Below are 17,466 nucleotides of genomic sequence, written 5' to 3' on the forward strand. Positions count from 1 at the left end.
ACAACAAGTTTATTATTAGACAAAAATAAACTATGCAGATACAAAATGTAGTTTGAAAATTTGGGGGTTTAGGAAAATGAGTCATTTATTGAGATTTCTTACACATTCAAAAAAGATGACGAGAAAACAAAATTGCAGATCAGTTGCAGATGTTGTTTTCTTTGATATGTTCTCTTTTTCTGATTTGGCTCTGCTTTGTATGTTTGTGTTGCCTTTTTATGTGTCTGTGTGTGCATGTGTGTGCACTTGTGTAATCAGGAGTATATCACAGAGCTCCAGGCGCTGTTGTGCTCGGTGTCAGAGACGGACTTCAAGCTGAACTCTCCTGAATACTGGCCTGCAGCATATTATAACATGTCTCAGCAAGAGCACTGCCTGAAGGTCAGCATTGCTTTTGAACTTCTGTCTGAAAGCCCAGTCAGTCAAAACTGACCACCAGTGTGATCAAATAACTAAAACCTATAAGTATTATACTGTTGTTTATACCATTATACTGAGTTTCCTGTTGTAGTCAATGTTGTTTTATTTTTTAATGTATTTTCTCTCATGCTGTGTACTGGGGATGCAACGATACCAGTTTTTTCAAACAAATACGATACCGATACTTGGATCTGAGTGCTTGCCGATACAGAGTACAAAAACTTCTTTCTACCACACACACACACACACACACACACACACACACACACAAATGCAATGAATTGGAAGACAGGTTTTATTTTATTCTCTGCCGGTAAAAAATAAAATATTAATAAAAATGACCACAAAAAAATTTCAAGTGAAAAATAAGCACTTCTGTTAAATTATTGCAGAGTCTCCACATTGTAATTTAACAAAATATCACTGAACTATTGGCACTGTCTCGAGCTTTCAGAATAATAAATAAACACTCCTGTTTGGAATAAAATAAATACAACTTAGGTTTGAGAATAAAATAAACTTTTAAATTATTGCAGAGTGTCCATATTGTAAACAAACAAACAAACAAAATAACGAAAGTATTTGGCATTGACGAACAAACTCCTCAACAGTCCACTGTGCCGTTAAACCGAGGACTGACATCGCGCACACACTGCTTGTCTTTACCTCTTCAGAAAGTTTTGGCACCATTATCTCCCTGATGTGTGGGCGGTTGCGAATTTCATATCGCAGCTCGAGTACGAGTACGCTGAGAAGACGGCGCAATCCTATGTTTTCCACGACTGGCATTGGCTGGTCATCCAGAGCGATAAAATGAGTCAGAGCCTCTGTTGTTTTAACTGCCCGTGGATTTTCTCTTGACATTTTTCATCGCTTTTCCAAAACCTGAGCTAAAGTTGGCTGTTCCGGTCCACACTGCTGGCATTTTGTTTAGCCTAGCTACAGCAGCCTCCAGTTTCTCTTTTTTATCTGGAGCCGCCAGTCTCACTCGCCTAACCCTGTGCCTGTTTAGCGCGGGATGTCCCCCTAGTGGCCAATCTAAAAAACTACAACAGAAATGACCAGCCACCCTCTGACTAATGAAATAAGTTGGTATCGGTTAACTTTTACGAGTATGAGTACACACATATTTTACAGTATCGGCCCCGATACCAGTATCGGTATCGGTGCATCCCTACTGTGTACCATAGTTTCTATGACTACGTACCAAACAGGAAAATGTGCGTCTTGTAACATAAGAAGCTGTTGTAATAATGAATAGCAACTCGAGCTACTGTAGTCCTTTGAACAAGTATCCACACCCTTTGAACTGGTTGTCACATTACAACCTATTAAATCCAGTTCTTTGTATTCGTTAACGGCAAAGAAAGACACGGCTCAGAGTGGTCTAACTCAAAAAAGGATCTTTAATTTTACATATTGCAGCTTTGCACTTCCTCTTTCTAAAGTCTGTTGCCAGGGCAACTTGTCACCCTTAACATAGTTCTCGTGCGGGTCTGGCATACATAAAACGATATAATCAGACAATAAGCACTAAGAATATATTTATTTAAATCCCAACAAACCACAAACTTCGATGTACTTTTTGGGATTTTATGTAACATAGAATGGTGCATAATTGCTATGTGGAAATTATATTCTGTTCTATTTTGGGGTTTTCTTCTAAAATGTATCGTGTTAAGAGAACAATTCGAAATATTTTCACACCAGAGAGTGTACTCTCCTCAGTCACTTTTCCACCATAATCTTATCCTCCACACATGCAGGATGTAAAGGGGAACATTGACAAGCTGCGAGGTCCCGTCGATGGAGTACTGGCTCACAGGAAGGAGATGATGTCTGGTGCTCGACCTCTGGAGGGCCAAAGAATCCAGGAGTCTGTCAACCTGCTCAGTATCAACTGGGGCAAACTGAACAAGCTCTACCAGGACAGGCTTAAGTAAGGGTGGTTCCCTGTATACTGCGAGTCCTGCACGTGTGTGCGTTTCTGCACGCATGCTTGCCTTTGTGTGTGTTTTATGTGCACACGTGGTATTATGTGTGTGTGCTTACATGCATATTTCAAACATTGTGCACAATTATAAATAAACATTTTTCTGTGTGCGTGTCAAGGCGTTGGCAGGATTGTAACTCCAAGTGGCAGAAGTTTGTTTCGGATCAGAAGGAGCTTGAGGAGTGGCTGAACGATGCTGAGGAGACTTTGAAACTGGCCGAGAGTGACCCAGGAGCACACAGACAGCACCTAAGGGTAAAACACGCATACACTACTTTTCCTTTTCGAGAAAATGTAACTGCACAAATATAACCTGTAAATTAAAGGTAAATTTGAGCGTTTGTTGTTGAATAGTGTCAACGACACTGTGGGAAATCTTAAAATTCCACCTGGATCTCTGTCTATAATTTTCACTTGAAATCAATAAATAATTAATCAGTAATAATCTACTGTGTCACAGGACTTGACTGAGGAAATACCCCTCCAGGAAGCGGTGCTGGGCAGAGTGAACTCTGCAGGGGTGGACATAAGCCAGATGAGCACACCAGATGATGCTTTGCAGCTTCAATCACAGCTCAAATTACTGAACACTCGGTGGGCCAACGTCTGCCAGCAGCTTAACAAACGAAAAAGGAGGTAAATGTGCACGTGCACGTGTCTGTAGCTTCCACATGGATAGAGTAACTCATGCCTTGTCATAACATGAGTTCCACATCTTGGGAATTTTAGAAGCATTTCAAGCACTTGGTCCTGGTGTTCCAAGTATGCGCTGCCTGCTAACATGTTGTTATGTGCTGATTGCCTCAGGGTCATATTTGCACAGGTCTTGCCTGGTAGACTCCTGCCTCTGTTGATCTTGTGCTCAGAGCTTGTCCCTGTCCTGCCATTATTAATGTCTCTGTGCTGTCTTTCAGTCCAGCCTTCTCTAACCACTTGTAGGAGTTTTTAGTCAGCTGGTGGTGCGTGCCATGGAGAGGCCTGTCCTTCCATGATGGTTCCTGTTAGGGATGGTATTTGTGAAGCGGTGCTTGTAGAGAACCAATTCCAAGTATTTGAATTCGTTGGAATTGTTAGTGTGCCTGTCGATTGATTCTGCTTGTTGCTTTTTGCAATTGTACTGTAATCAGCAGATTTTTGTCATGTGGACTAAAAATGTATTTGGAGGAAAATAATGGTGCAATCTACAGCGTGGATGTGGACATTGCTTTTATTTTTATTGCACAAAAAGACAAGAGTGCAACTGTAAATTGCAAACTTTGTGCATTATTCTGCTAACACAACTTTGCATTTTTGCAAGCACCTGCACCGACAGCATGCTAATCCTAAGCTAGCCAAGAACCCAGCGTGATGTTAAAGCTGGACGTGGATTTGTCCTTTTATCATCATTAAACATCAGATGTTTCATGGGATTAGAAGCAGCCTGTTAGCAGCATGTAGAATCAGTTCCACAGAAACAAATAAAAAGCTAACAGTATAAACAAATGTAATTAGAAAACTGACACACCGATGGGCTCATGGTTGAGTCTTAGTGTTTTGGATTTTTTTTTTTTTTTCAAACAGTCATCCTTTGGTGTCGTTCTTGCTCAGCTGCTTGTGCTCCTCTTCCTCTTCAGGTCCTGGGTGCTACTAAAATAGAGGGAGCATAATTAGAATATGGGCATCAGCTGTGTTGGTCAGCCTCCCTTGGCACTGCTCCCTAAACCCACTGTAACGGTGGTAATGTGCACGTTTACTATACTTACAGGGACCAACAGCCCCCAAAAGTTTGAAGGCATTTTTGAGACTCAAAATGTGGTTTTAGTGTCAGCGTTACAATTGCATTATGGGTAGGATAAGCAGCGAAGGAAAGCATTGTGTCAGTGAGATTTCCACACAAGGATATGAATACACTCGTGTGTGTGTGCGTGCGTGCGTGCGTGCGTGTGCGTGCGTTACTGATTTTTGTGCCCATGTGGTCTTTCAATATAGTAAATGTACTGTTTTTATAAAGTGCTTTTCTAAACTACTCAAAGCACTTTGAATAACACGTTCATACTGCCCCTTTGTTCAACCGGGCTCGTATCTTGTCCAAGCATACTTTGACATGCAGACTTGAACAGCCGGGGATCAAACTACCAACCTTCTGAGTAGTAGATGATCAGCTCTACCTCCTGAGGCACAGCCGCCCCTAAGAGGAAAACACTTCTTTTATTGTTTCTTGGATTCTCTAACCCTACAGGTCTGCAGAGGCATCCACCTTGACCGCAGAGCTGCAGGAGAATGTTGGCTCGATGCTGGGCTGGCTGGACAAAGCTGAGGGCGTCCTGGCCATTCCTCTGCAGCCTGCAGAGCCACAGCACATAAGAGACACTCTGGGCAAAGTTCAGGTATATTCAGTTCACAGCCACACAGTTACTATGAGCTTCTGAATGTGTGTGCATATTTACGGATTTATGCAAATTAATTTAGCTGCCATCATCGTGTAAATGAGTTTAGATGAGTCATAATGTAAATTACTCCAATGTGTTGCTGTGTGTAATTAGTAAAAACATTGCAGCGTTTTAATTATTGCAAGATCGTGTGTGTGTGTGTGTGTGTGTGTGTGTGTGTGTGTGTGTTTCTGAAATCTTACATAAGATTCTGCTTGTATTGAGCTGCTGCAGTAATGTGCTTGTGTGTCTCTGTGTGTGTGTGTGTGTGTGTGTGTGTGTGTGTGTGTGTGTGTGTGTGTGTGTGTGTGTGTGTGTCTCTGTGTGTGTGTCTCTGTGTGTGTCTCTGTGTGTGTGTGTCTGTGTGTGTCTGTGTGTCTCTGTGTGTGTGTGTGTCTCTGTGTGTGTGTGTCTGTGTGTGTGTGTGTGTGTCAGGTATGTGTGGAGGAGCTTCCTGCCCAGAATGTAGTGATGGGGAATCTGAACTCAAGACTGAAGCAGATAACATTTCCTGCTGATAAACAGAAAGACATCAGGATCATAAACACTCGCTGGTCTCAGGTCAGCTTCTTTCACTACACACACAGCGGACAGCACGCCGCTGCCCAGGAAAGGCATCAACTGAATAATACACAAAGGCTCTGAGAGAAGGGTATTCCCTACGTCTAGCTAAGCAGTGCACCACATCATTAAGCTTACGACGTTTAGGTTTGACGGCTTGAAAGTTTGTTGGTGTTATAATCTCTTTTTTTTTATCAAAGTGGCAATATTTTCACTTTCATCTACTGTGTACAAAAGCTGTGAAAGATTCTCTTAGATTTAGTTTATTTGCTCCAGACAGAGTTTGATTTACCAAAGAAGGTGAGCTTTAATCTTTACCAGAAAGACGATGGAAAACCATTCTTATACTGTGTTTACTACAGACCAGATTATCACCACCTCACCTCCCCCGTAGTAATAAAAATCTTGAAAAATGGGTCAACACGGTGGGAGTGGTAGGCTTCATGGCCAATCTTCATTTAGGTGTCGAAGGCTCTTCCTGAACGTCAGTTGGAGATCGAGGGTCTGCTGAAGGAGATGGAGAAGTGTGAGAGTCATCTGGATGACCTGTCAGTCTGGGCATCCAGCACCAGAGCCAAGCTGGAGCACAGCCCTGAGGGACCATCTGCCAGGGTATGGTGCAAAACAGTGTGCATATAGATGTATGCATGGTATCAGTGCACCATGGCGTTTACTAGTAAAACATTCAAGCCCAAACTGCCTGAAATAAATAATACATTGCATATATTACATCCAATATATTATTTATTATATTACATGCAATACACTCATCTGTCCACAAGGCTTATTGCAGTTTAAGCTCTCTGATTCTCCAGCTCATTAACGAAGTGCAAGTCAAGCAGCCAGAGGTGGAGTGTGTGTTGGAGAAAGCTGATCAGTTATACAAGGACTCTCCTCTTGAGCAACCTGGCAAGGTGAGGAAATTAAATACAGGTGACTCACGTGCAAATTCAGTCACATGAAATCATTAAAACACTGACTTGTCTCACTTCTACCTTTACCTTAAATATTATGAATAAATAGTTACTTTTTGAAGAAATGTAACAAGACACAAATATATATAAACAACGTCGACTCAAAAAATAGACATACTTCTTCCAGCATTTGATGCTTGGACACTTACCTGTGAAGTTGTTATCAACAATAAGGAAACTGCTCACATGTGTGTTTGTATGTTTTTTCAGATGAAATATATTAGGCTGAGGGAATCTTGGACAGTAATCTTGGAGCTGCTGCAGCAGCACAAGGAGAGGACGGCTGCTCAGCTTATAACCAGAAAAGACAGTAAGACCACATTTAATCTTTCACGCATGCATGTGCACACAAGATTAAGTTCGGACTGAGTTTAGGACACAAATTCATGTTCCCAGTACAACTGAAAGTCCTGATATTAGGTTCAGTAAGAGTTCATTTTACTAGATTCAGTCTGGTTCAGTTTCTTTTAATTATTCATTTGTTTTTGGGATTGAGATTCTAGTTTTTATCTTTCTTTTGCCCAGATTACACTTCGGGCTATGAGTGATACCATTTGAATAATTAGAATCATTTAAATAATGGAAAAACAAATGGAAAGATCAGCTCCTGCACATGGTTATAGAATATCAGCTGATTTGGGGAGCTGTCTCTAATGCTACAGTCACAATATTAAAAACGGTGGTTGGAAACCAGGTCATGACCCAACTCGTGACCACGTGGAATAAACTTGCCGTTGGTTTTTGAAATGGTTGTTTGAAAAATGGGGACCGGGTCGGTGTGGTTATGAATTTAAAGCATGAATGATGCGTTTGGTGGTGGGCCATCGAGTTCTCTCTGTTCATAATGAGCGATTCATTTCAGCAAATTCAGTGAAGGACTTTTACTGTGGTTTTATTTTGAAATAAGAATATGAGCACTTCCTCCACTAAAAGTTCATTTAACTGTATCTGTGTCTCAGATGAAGGTCTGACAGGAAGTTCCCAGCCTGAATACGCAGCATTGGCTCAGTTCAACAAGTCCTGGGCTGAGCTCACTGACTGGCTGACCATGATGGATAACATGGTACAGAACAAGCGGGTAGTGGTGGCTGACCTCGACGACATCAACGACATGATCAGGCAACTCAAGGTCCGGACCTCTGACCTCACTGTTGACTCTATTTAAAGCACTGCAAAACCTGACCGAGCTGCCGACATTCACGGGGCCGTGTGAGAGTATGGCTCAGTGTGTAAATACTGAGGACTCACAGATAGTTTAAAACAGTCAGTGGTTAAACTGACAAGCTAGACATGCTACAGACCTTTATTCTTGATTTGTTTTCCTCCTTAATTGCTTGGAAAATTCAATAAGTAAGTTAAAACAACTGAGAAACTAAAATGATTGTTTTCAGGCTTCTCTACAGGATCTTGATCAACGTCGCCCCCTCCTGGAGACACAGATCACAGCAGCCCAGAACCTGAAGAACAAAACCAGCAGCCAAGAGACCCGCAATGCTATTTCTGAACGCAGTAAGTCTCACACATACACATGCAACATAGCATCACCTAGCCTCCCACAGAGGCTAAGTGAAGCTTATTTAGAGCCTATATTAGGCTTTATCAGGGGTGTCCAACTCCAGGCCTCGATGGCCGGCGTCCTGCAGGTTTTAAATCTCACCCTGGGTCAACACACCAGAATCAAATGATTAGTTCATTACCAGGCCTCTGGAGAACTTCAAGACATGTTGATCATTAGCCATTTAAATCAGCTGTGTTGGATCGAGGACACATCTAAACCCTGCAGGACACCGGCCCTCGAGGCCTGGAGTTGGACAAAACATATTCATCTGCCATAACAGAAGCTGCAGAAGCTGTCTTCACCTTCTTCCTATTAAACTGTTCCAAGATAACCATGTTACACAAATCATCATGTGTCCCTGCCTCCTCAGCACCACGTCAACATGTAAAGTGGTGGAAAATGTTCCAAGCAAACTCAGCATTAGTCTGTTTCTCTCCCCTCTTCCAGTTTCTAAATCTCTGCCTGTCTGCTTCTCTGCCACTTCCAGCCTTTACTGTCTCCCCCTCCAGTTTGTCCAAATTTTGTTCCTTCTGCGCTCCTGATGGGTTGAAAGCGTTAAAAAAAATCGTGATGCCCGCGTTTAAACACGCGCAAATCAGTCCGTGCATGATTACGTTGCCCCGCCCATCAAAAAGTCTGCGCATGCGTGAATATATTGCCTATCGGCGATTGGACTGACTATTGCCAATTGGAAAATGTTTACATATCGCCCGACCCTCACTCTTTCAAGTTCCACGTCACACTGCAACCGCTCCTACTCAGTTTTTGCATTTTCCTTCTCTAGTTGCAGGTACAGATCAAATGATAATCAAATGATAATGACCAATCAATCAGTTCAGAAGCCGATATCACTGGAGCCGGATCTACCTCCTTCAACAGTACTTTTCAGTTTTTGCCCAGCCCAAGTGTGCATGCTTTTGTAGTCACAAATTGTATTAAATTAGCCTGAAGCCAAAAGCCTTTCCTCTATATTTCTATTTTATATTGGGGGACACTCCTCCTCTACAAATCTGCAGGTTCTCAGTTCTCTTCTTCTTCTCTTACTGCTTGTTTTCGCAAAGATCACCATCTCAAAGAGAGGAGTTACTACAGTGTTCATTTTGATAGCACATTCTGATTTTGTTTGTGTTTTACTCATAATTTAGTTTAGTTTAATAGATTCAGTCATATATAGTGTAAAAAAGTCTTGTTTTTACCTGTGAGATTACAAAGCATCATATGTTCCTTGATATCAAATGCAAATGTTTACTGTTCTCTTCCTGCCAAGAACTGAGACTTTGTTGTGTAGTCATGACAAACAGGGAGTGTGGGAGCTAGTTGTACTAGCTGTAACTGTCCAGTAAAGGTATAATTATCGCAAAAGGCCAAATGTACAAAAGTTATCAGCTTTCTCTTTCAACTTCAAATTCTCATCTTCTTTCTATCTGAAGAAGTCCAACAGTAACTATCTTAAAAATATGTTTTTTTATTTAGGTTTCTTAAATAACCTGGAATTGGATAAGAGGAAGAGGATGGATGGATGGATGGATGGATGGATGGATGGATGGATGGGTGGATGCATGGATGGATGGATGGATGGATGGATGCATGGATGGATGGATGGATGGATGGATGGATGCATGGATGGATGGATGGATGGATGGGTGGATGCATGGATGGATGGATGGATGCATGGATGGATGCATGGATGGATGGATGGATGGATGGATGGATGCATGGATGGATGGATGGATGCATGGATGGGTGGATGCATGGATGGATGGGTGGATGCATGGATGGATGGATGGATGGATGGATGGATGCATGGATGGATGGATGCATGGATGGGTGGATGCATGGATGGATGGATGGATGCATGGATGGATGGATGGATGGATGGATGCATGGATGGATGGATGGATGGATGGATGCATGGATGGATGGATGGATGCATGGATGGGTGGATGCATGGATGGATGGATGGATGCATGGATGGATGGATGGATTTGATTACTATATTTGTTAAAGAAGGATTGTTCACAACTTTTGGGCAGCAAAAATGGGTAAAGAGACTCCCAAGTGCATACTCAGCAGTGCAGTTGAATTAGCCCAATGTTTGGACTTGTCACCTTTGGCTATAACACAATCAAAGATTACTTGTTGAGCCTAATTATTATATTGTAACCAGTATGGATCAGCAGGTGCTTATATAACAAGTGGCACAGACTTCATTAATATGCTTGTAGGTAATATTTGACCTAAATATATGTGTCCTGTGAATTGAATATGTAGGTTAAATGCAGTGATTCCAATACAAACACTCCAGTGTAGGTATGTATAGTGTATACGAGTATATGTGATTACATTATATATGTGAGTCTTTGTCCAGTGTATACAGGTATGTATGTCATACAAAATCCCCAGTGATGGAGGGAGGGATGGATGGATGGATTTAGGTTTCCAGACTCAGTCCATGTATTATTTTCAAACTGTCTGACACCTCTACTAGTTGTGTGATTTTATTCTAAAGAACTTGTTAAGCAGTGTTTTCTCTCTTTCTTCATAGTTGATCGACTCCAGGCTTACTGGGAAGACTGTCAGACCAAACTGTCTGATAGGATGAAGCAGCTACAAAACATGCTGCAAGACTCTACCAACTGGCTGGACGCCAAGAAGGGGGTGGATCATGTCGTCAAACAGGCCAATGAGAGACTGGATTCATGGCAGGAGATCACTTATACAGTTGATGCACTGAAAAAACAAAATGCTGAACTGAAGGTGGGATCTGCATTCTGAATTTCACTGTATTTATACAGACATATAGTCTGCTTACAAGAGCCCCCCATTAATCAGATCCAACCAATATAACCCCCCAATCAAATTATGAATTATCTTGCATACATAGGCTGTTGATTTTCTTTACTCATTTCAGGTCTTACCAGCAAAACAGTTGCATGTTTAATCATCTGTGAATTTACCCAGATGTATTTATTTATTTAGACAGAGTTCTGCCCGTTACGATGATCGCTTAGAGTACTAATCAGGTGGAACCAGGTAATCGTGTTGATGATTTGGCCTTTGTTTTCTCCCTGCTTACCCAGCTCTTAATGAAGGAGCTGCAGCAATCCCAGATACAAGTCAAAGAAACCAATACACTGGCCAACAAACTGCTGACGCTATATGGCAACGATGACACTCACAAAGTCACCCAGATCAACAACAACATGGACACTGCCTGCATATACATCAACAAGCGGTAAGCATTATTTAAATTTTATTCTGCATTTATTTTATTTTTATTAAAAATAAACATTTAGGCAGCTATGTTGGTGTTTGACTTAATGGATGTCTCTAAACGATGCTATTCTTACGCTTTCAGCCTTGGTTTCCATGGAAATAATAAGTGCACTTTAGTGCAACTACCCCGTCAAAACACCACAATGACTATTTCACCTTTTTGCAAAACGTGTTTAGTCAGGAAGTAATCGTGATGTGATTTCCTGGCACAAAAGGCACACGTTTAGTTTTCCACATAACAGACGAGCATGATAAAAAGAGCATTTGCATCATCTAACAAGAAAGCTTTTAAAGCTATTTAGCCATCATGGAAGTCTGGATATTACGTCTATCAAATCTTTAGGCTTGTTTACTGACTTCTGCTACATTACATTTGGAATAGAATTGATCCTAAAAAGGAAAACCACTCACTCTCTGGTCAGTATTTACTTATCTTTCTTATTTATTCTCTATCTGCTAAGGGAATCGTATTGTATTTTCTATATATTTATTCTGTTATTCTTTTTAAATGTACTTTAAATTTGCAGTTCAGTAATAACACATGCAGAGTGCAGGATTTTGTTATTTACCCTGTTGAAACTATTGAAATAGTTTCAACAGTCATTGCTTCTTTAACTTTTTTGAGGAAATAACTTTTATTTACCACCTTTGTTTCCTGTCATCTGTCTGCACATTTTCAGTGTTTCGGACAGGGAGGCAGCTTTGGAAGCTGCTCTAAAGTTGCTGCAGCAGTTCTACTTTGATTTGGAAAAGTTCCTCAACTGGCTCACGGAGGCTGAGACGACCTGCAATGTTTTACTAGATGCCACGAACAAGGAGAGATTGCAGGAGCAGTCTGAGGCAGCAAGGAACTTGCTGGAACAGTGGAAGGTGGGCCATACACAGGTGCACCTCATCTTTCTGATATAGCTAGCTCTGTATCTATGTACAGATATGGACATATACACGTTCCAGAAATCAGCATAAGGCCCTGAAGATTAACCTTGTCAGGGCTAAGTCATGAGGACCAATACACTCACATCCACACCTGTGGCCAGTTTAGAATCATTCATTTAGTGATGAGGACGTCTGTGTAAAGGAAATCCAAGCAGGGACATGTTATGCCTCGGTCTAGGTGCAACATAAGGAATAAAAAAGGGTGTCCTCGCCCTGGTCCCCAAAACCAGAAACCCAATGGCCAAGTCACAGATAAATGTGAGATTTATTGCTGCACCAATACTATCAAAACTCAACGCTTAAGCTCCAGGGCAAAATTACAAACAAAACAAGCCAATCCAAGCACTACCCCATAACTCCCTGACTTATTACACAAGATAAATGTACAGAAATAAATAGGCAGCTCAGCCCTTTGCTATTTGAAAAAGGACAAAACTATTTACAATACTATTTAGAAAACCTAACTGGTCTCATAGCACACACAGGTTTGGAGGCTGAAGATAGGTCTGCTGCTGCTGCTGGTGCCAAACCAGATTAAACCATAATGTCCTTTAATGTGGTCTCCCTTTTCACTTGTATCCCTACAAAGGAGGTAGTGGAGAGTGCCAGCAAATGATCAGATTTGTACACTGTTAGACCTTTGCCTCACCGCCACATATCTTAAAATACGAGAGTTGCTACAGACAAGAGTATGGATGTGATACAATGGTCAAAATCTAAACCCAAGAAGTAGAAACCTTCACTGTTCACATCAACTCAGTGGTTAGAAATGTAAAGCTCACCAGGGAAGAGAAAAAATGATAATAGCTTGCTGAATGGAAACCTCAACACTGAACGTTACTGAAAGCCCACACACACCAGTACCTACTCTTTGACTCCCACAACACAAACCTGGTCATTTGGACGCTGCAACACTGGGCACAAAACATTCCCTCTAAGCCAAAGACACGAACACACACATTAAAGAAAGCTCTTAAAACACGTGGTTTTCCCAGCTGGGCCTGGACACCAACAAGGGAGAAAGAGATCTAACAGCTAGGGCGGCTCGATTATGGCAAAAATGATGATCACGATTATTCTCACTGACATTGAGATCTCGATTATTTGACGATATTTATTTAACAATAACAATGTATTGAATAATGACTTTAAAAAATAATATAAAATAGTGCAAATACTGATAACAGTGCAAATGTTTGCAATATAAAAAATCAATGAAAAATGTAAACATCTGTGTTTAGTGAACTTTGCAGTGTTGCTCTGTGGTGCAGCTACGACACCGTAGCAAAGTTTACACACTGTGTCTACTTGATCCACGTCTGACTGAACCCATAATGTTTCCACACCACTGAAGTTTTTTTACCTCTCTTTTCAACCAACAGCCGTCACTCTCCTCTCCAAATAACTTCTGCTGAGCTTCTGCAGAGAGGTGCGCTCGATTTGCCACACGGAGCAGCGCGAGAGTAAAGCACGAGGGAGGGGCTAATAATCGGCTCAGTCATTTTTAATGATCGCTGAAAGCCCAGATCGTAATCGAGATTAAAATTCGATTAATTGAGCAGCCCTAGTAACAACTTTGTTGTTTATCTGAGAAACTCAGGAGATTTATCTGCAAGCATAACATCAGTGCACTTCAGACCCAGCCATAACCTCAGACTAAAACCGGTTGATCCCGAGGACAAAACTCCCAGACACAAGCTAAACAACATAGTGCATGCTGCACAGCGCAGCAAGGAGTGCTTAGACCTCCTCATTGGATAAAACAAACAGCCTTAAACACATATTCATTTACTAACCAGCAATTTAGTGTCTTCTTTGCTGATTGGTGTTTGGACCTCATCTGGCTTTTACATATAAAAACATTTTATTTTTGTGTTTGGTTTTGAGGGGTTCACATTGCAGTGATGAAAGCTGTAAGTTCAAACATGTTTGTCATCAGAATTAATCATTAAATTGGTTATACCATTAACACAGTTTAATTAAGTTAGGCAAGGAAAAACTCGTACAACCATGAAGGATTAGTGAGAAAGTAAAACCAATGTGGGTTCTTTCCAGGTACTCCAGCTTCCTCCCATAGTTCAAAGACATGCAGTTAGTAGGGTTATGTTCATTGGTGATTCTAAATTGCCCACAGGTGTTAAGGAGAGTGTTGTCTGTCTCTGCGTTAGCTCTGCAACAGACTGGTATTCTGTGCAGGGTTTACCCCGCCTCTCACCCTCTGATAACTGGGATAGTCTCGAGCCCGCTCTCGCAACCCTGATATGGATAAAAAGACTAATGATTAGACTTTAGTCTCATCTGCCACACATCCAGTATATTTCCAGTTTTTAGCCCTTCTTCAACTCTGCTCTGGCTAGTATGACAGGAATGCTGACATGGTGAGATTTGATTGGACTGTCACTGTCTGCACACAAATCCCGAATTCCCCCAATGCATTGTGGGTGTTGGGTGAAGGGAACGCTCTGTTCTGCAAGAAAACATATTCTGACCGTCAACCCTCACCCTGCACCCACACACACTCTCTGGTAGCACAGCATGTACAGTGATGCACACACAACCACTGTGACACAGTGTGCAGTGCATGCACTACAAGGAAACACACAAGCAGCACATTTAAAATCAGAAATTCACACACACACAACACACCTACGGGGACACACACACACATGTACACACAGAGCTCTCTCAGTACAACAGTAGCACTGTGTGTAGCACTGTGTGTAGCACTGTGTGTAGCACTGAGATAGTTGTCTTTGTCCAGTTACAATGATGAGTGCTAAAAGTACACAGCATCCTATGAAGTCTCACTCGTTCCCTCGGCTACAACATGCAGATAAGGTTTAATTGGAAAAGAAGTACACTCATCATTTTATGTAACCTTGAAAGTTTCTCTGCGTCTTTCATCGTCATTTTAACTCTTTCTCCTACCCTGTGTTCACTCTGACTCAGACGTTCAACTCCATCTCTCTTTTTTATGTGCGACTGACCCTCCCTCTCTTCCTCTTTATCTGAACGTCTCACTGTGTCACCAACACTTAAACAGAGGGCAGTGTAATTCAGCCTGCTGGAAGCTAGAAGGAATGAAATGGGGCTTAATGGAGGTGCTTCTTCTTTTTGATGTGTGATTTTGGGGATTCCAGGGTTCAGTCTGGACGATGCTGCGCAGAAAGGTCTACCATGTTCAGGTTGGGAATAAAAACCAAGTAGATTCATTTGGAACATTTACTCTACTGACATTTACACTAAACTTTTGAGATGATTCATATAGGTTGTAATCTGTTAAATCAACTTTCACTACGCTACAGAATAACCTGTGGCATTTAAAACTTGTTTTGAATGCTGACCAAAAAAAATCGATGGTGTTCACAAATTAAAAATCTGAACCAAGTAACCTTTTGTGTATTACTACAATTCTTGGCTTTGAGATTGAGTTAGTATCTGATTACAGCTACTTAGGACTTCAGTTGATGACTCGCTCTCGTTTACGCCTCAGTTTCAGCAACTGGTGAAAAAACTGAATTGTGGTTTTTACTTTAGACTAAAAGTCCTGCTTGTACTTTGAGAGAAGAAAGAGACTTGTTGTTCCCAGTTTTATGTCTATACTTGATTATAGCAATGCGATTTATATGCATGTATCCTTAAATATGCTGGATTACAAGCTCTTACTCACCACTCCTTTGCTGGTCTGCTTTGTCATGACGTATATATGATATATATGACTGATATATTCTTATACATCTTATTTCCCAAGATTTATTCCGTCTGTCTCAAAGCTTCACACTAAATTTGAGCTTTCACATGTGCAGCTTCCTGCTCCTGGAATCAGCTGCAGAATCAACGTAAGGAGCTGGTCTCACTTAATGACTTTAAAGCGATTCTAAAGAACTAATGCAGGCTGCTGTTTTGCCTGAATATTGTTCCTTTGTTTGTGGCATTCAGTAGCACTTTTAGCATGATCTGGGTTGTGTTATTTTTTTACTCTGACTGTACTTAACTGGTGCATGGATTTCTATGTGTATGTGATTTAATGTATGCAACCAAGGATTGTACTGCTTGGTCAGGAGACTCTTAAAAGGGGAAATTTTTAATCTCAAGAGTTAATTTTTTTCCTGGCTACAAAACAGTTAATATACCGTATTTCCCGGACTACAAAGCGCACCTGAATATTAGCCGCACAAGCTAAAATCAGGGGAAAATCCTGTTTTGTACATACATTAGCCGCACCTGACTAAAAGCCGCAGGTGTTTCAATGTTGACTCATCATATGTAAGAGAATATGCACAAAGCGAATTGTCAGGAAAGAGATGGCTGTTTGGAGACACACCCCTTTTATTAATATTTTGAAAAACAAGTTATGGGTACATATTTGCACATGTAGTACATAACAGTAACCTACAGCACACCAGAAAAATAGATTCGGACTACCTTTTAGGCTCAGGTGCAGCGACACGGCTTTAACAAGAAGAAAAGTCAGTCATTCACCATCTTTCTCTTCTTCCTGCGCTCTAAAACCACCAAAGTCCTCTCCTCCAGTGTCGGATACAAACAGGCTCAGGATGGCTTCGTCATCCACTCTCCGCTTCTTTCCTTCGTTGTCACTTTCAAAACCAAAGAAATCTTCGTTGTCAGTGTCAGAGTCGAACACCCTCAGAAGGGCCGTGGCGGTGTCCTCCTCTCCATCATGCAGCAGTCCAGCCCTTCAAAATCCGTTGGTGATCGTGGATGTTTTCACACTTTTCCACGCTGTCAGAATCCACCGGTGGAGTTGAGCATAACTTGCTTTTCGCAAGTTTATCGTCGCTCATCATCCACGCCTCCCACTGAACGCGTAGCGCTACTTTGAAGTTTGTTTTTCGCGCTACTTCGTACGGCACTACGTTGCCATGTGACCAACATACCACTCTTGAACCCCAATCCTTCCGCCAGGCAACGTAGTGCCGTACAACAGCGGAACAAACAAAACAAATCCTCTTACGATATGACAAAAATCCTGGAAAATCCATAGAAAAGCCGCACCTGACTAAAAGCCGCAGGGTTCAAAGCTTGTGCAAAAAGTAGCGGCTTATAGCCCGACAATTACGGTACTTGATTTTATATAAGCTCAATTCTGTTGTGGGGCATTTGAGATTAACAGTAGGAAAGATTTTTCTTTCGCACGACTTCTGGAACTATTCATTTAAAAGGCAGAAATCAAGGTAAAAATGCAAACTGTTGGACTGCCTGACATTGTGTCCTCATTTAGATCACATGGTAATCGTAATAAAATCCTCCTGCCCCCTGTGTCATTTGTTCCATTTGATTGTTTGTTAGCAGTCTAGCGTCCACAGTTTTCATGATATC

At 41.5% G+C, this 17,466-nt stretch overlaps 1 protein-coding gene across 9 annotated transcripts in view; it reads left to right on the forward strand.

The window, feature by feature from the left end:
* The window catches only part of dmd (dystrophin), a 300,586-nt gene that overhangs the window by 194,877 nt on the left and 88,243 nt on the right, over positions 1-17,466 (forward strand). For 8 of the 9 annotated variants that reach the window (XM_076880080.1, XM_076880082.1, XM_076880079.1 and 5 more), the window contains 14 exons: positions 259-381; positions 2,187-2,359; positions 2,533-2,668; positions 2,874-3,049; positions 4,632-4,779; positions 5,257-5,382; positions 5,845-5,994; positions 6,198-6,296; positions 6,567-6,666; positions 7,316-7,485; positions 7,748-7,865; positions 10,460-10,671; positions 10,995-11,149; positions 11,871-12,060. In XM_076880080.1, the coding sequence (XP_076736195.1) occupies positions 259-381; positions 2,187-2,359; positions 2,533-2,668; positions 2,874-3,049; positions 4,632-4,779; positions 5,257-5,382; positions 5,845-5,994; positions 6,198-6,296; positions 6,567-6,666; positions 7,316-7,485; positions 7,748-7,865; positions 10,460-10,671; positions 10,995-11,149; positions 11,871-12,060 (2,076 nt within the window). Of the gene's footprint in view, positions 1-258; positions 382-2,186; positions 2,360-2,532; positions 2,669-2,873; positions 3,050-4,631; positions 4,780-5,256; positions 5,383-5,844; positions 5,995-6,197; positions 6,297-6,566; positions 6,667-7,315; positions 7,486-7,747; positions 7,866-10,459; positions 10,672-10,994; positions 11,150-11,870; positions 12,061-15,152; positions 15,312-17,466 lie in introns of those variants that run through there. The other variant, XM_023152378.3, reaches the window with a different exon arrangement.

This window comes from Maylandia zebra, linkage group LG23 (assembly GCF_041146795.1).
Source record: "Maylandia zebra isolate NMK-2024a linkage group LG23, Mzebra_GT3a, whole genome shotgun sequence".
Lineage (NCBI taxonomy): Eukaryota > Metazoa > Chordata > Actinopteri > Cichliformes > Cichlidae > Maylandia > Maylandia zebra.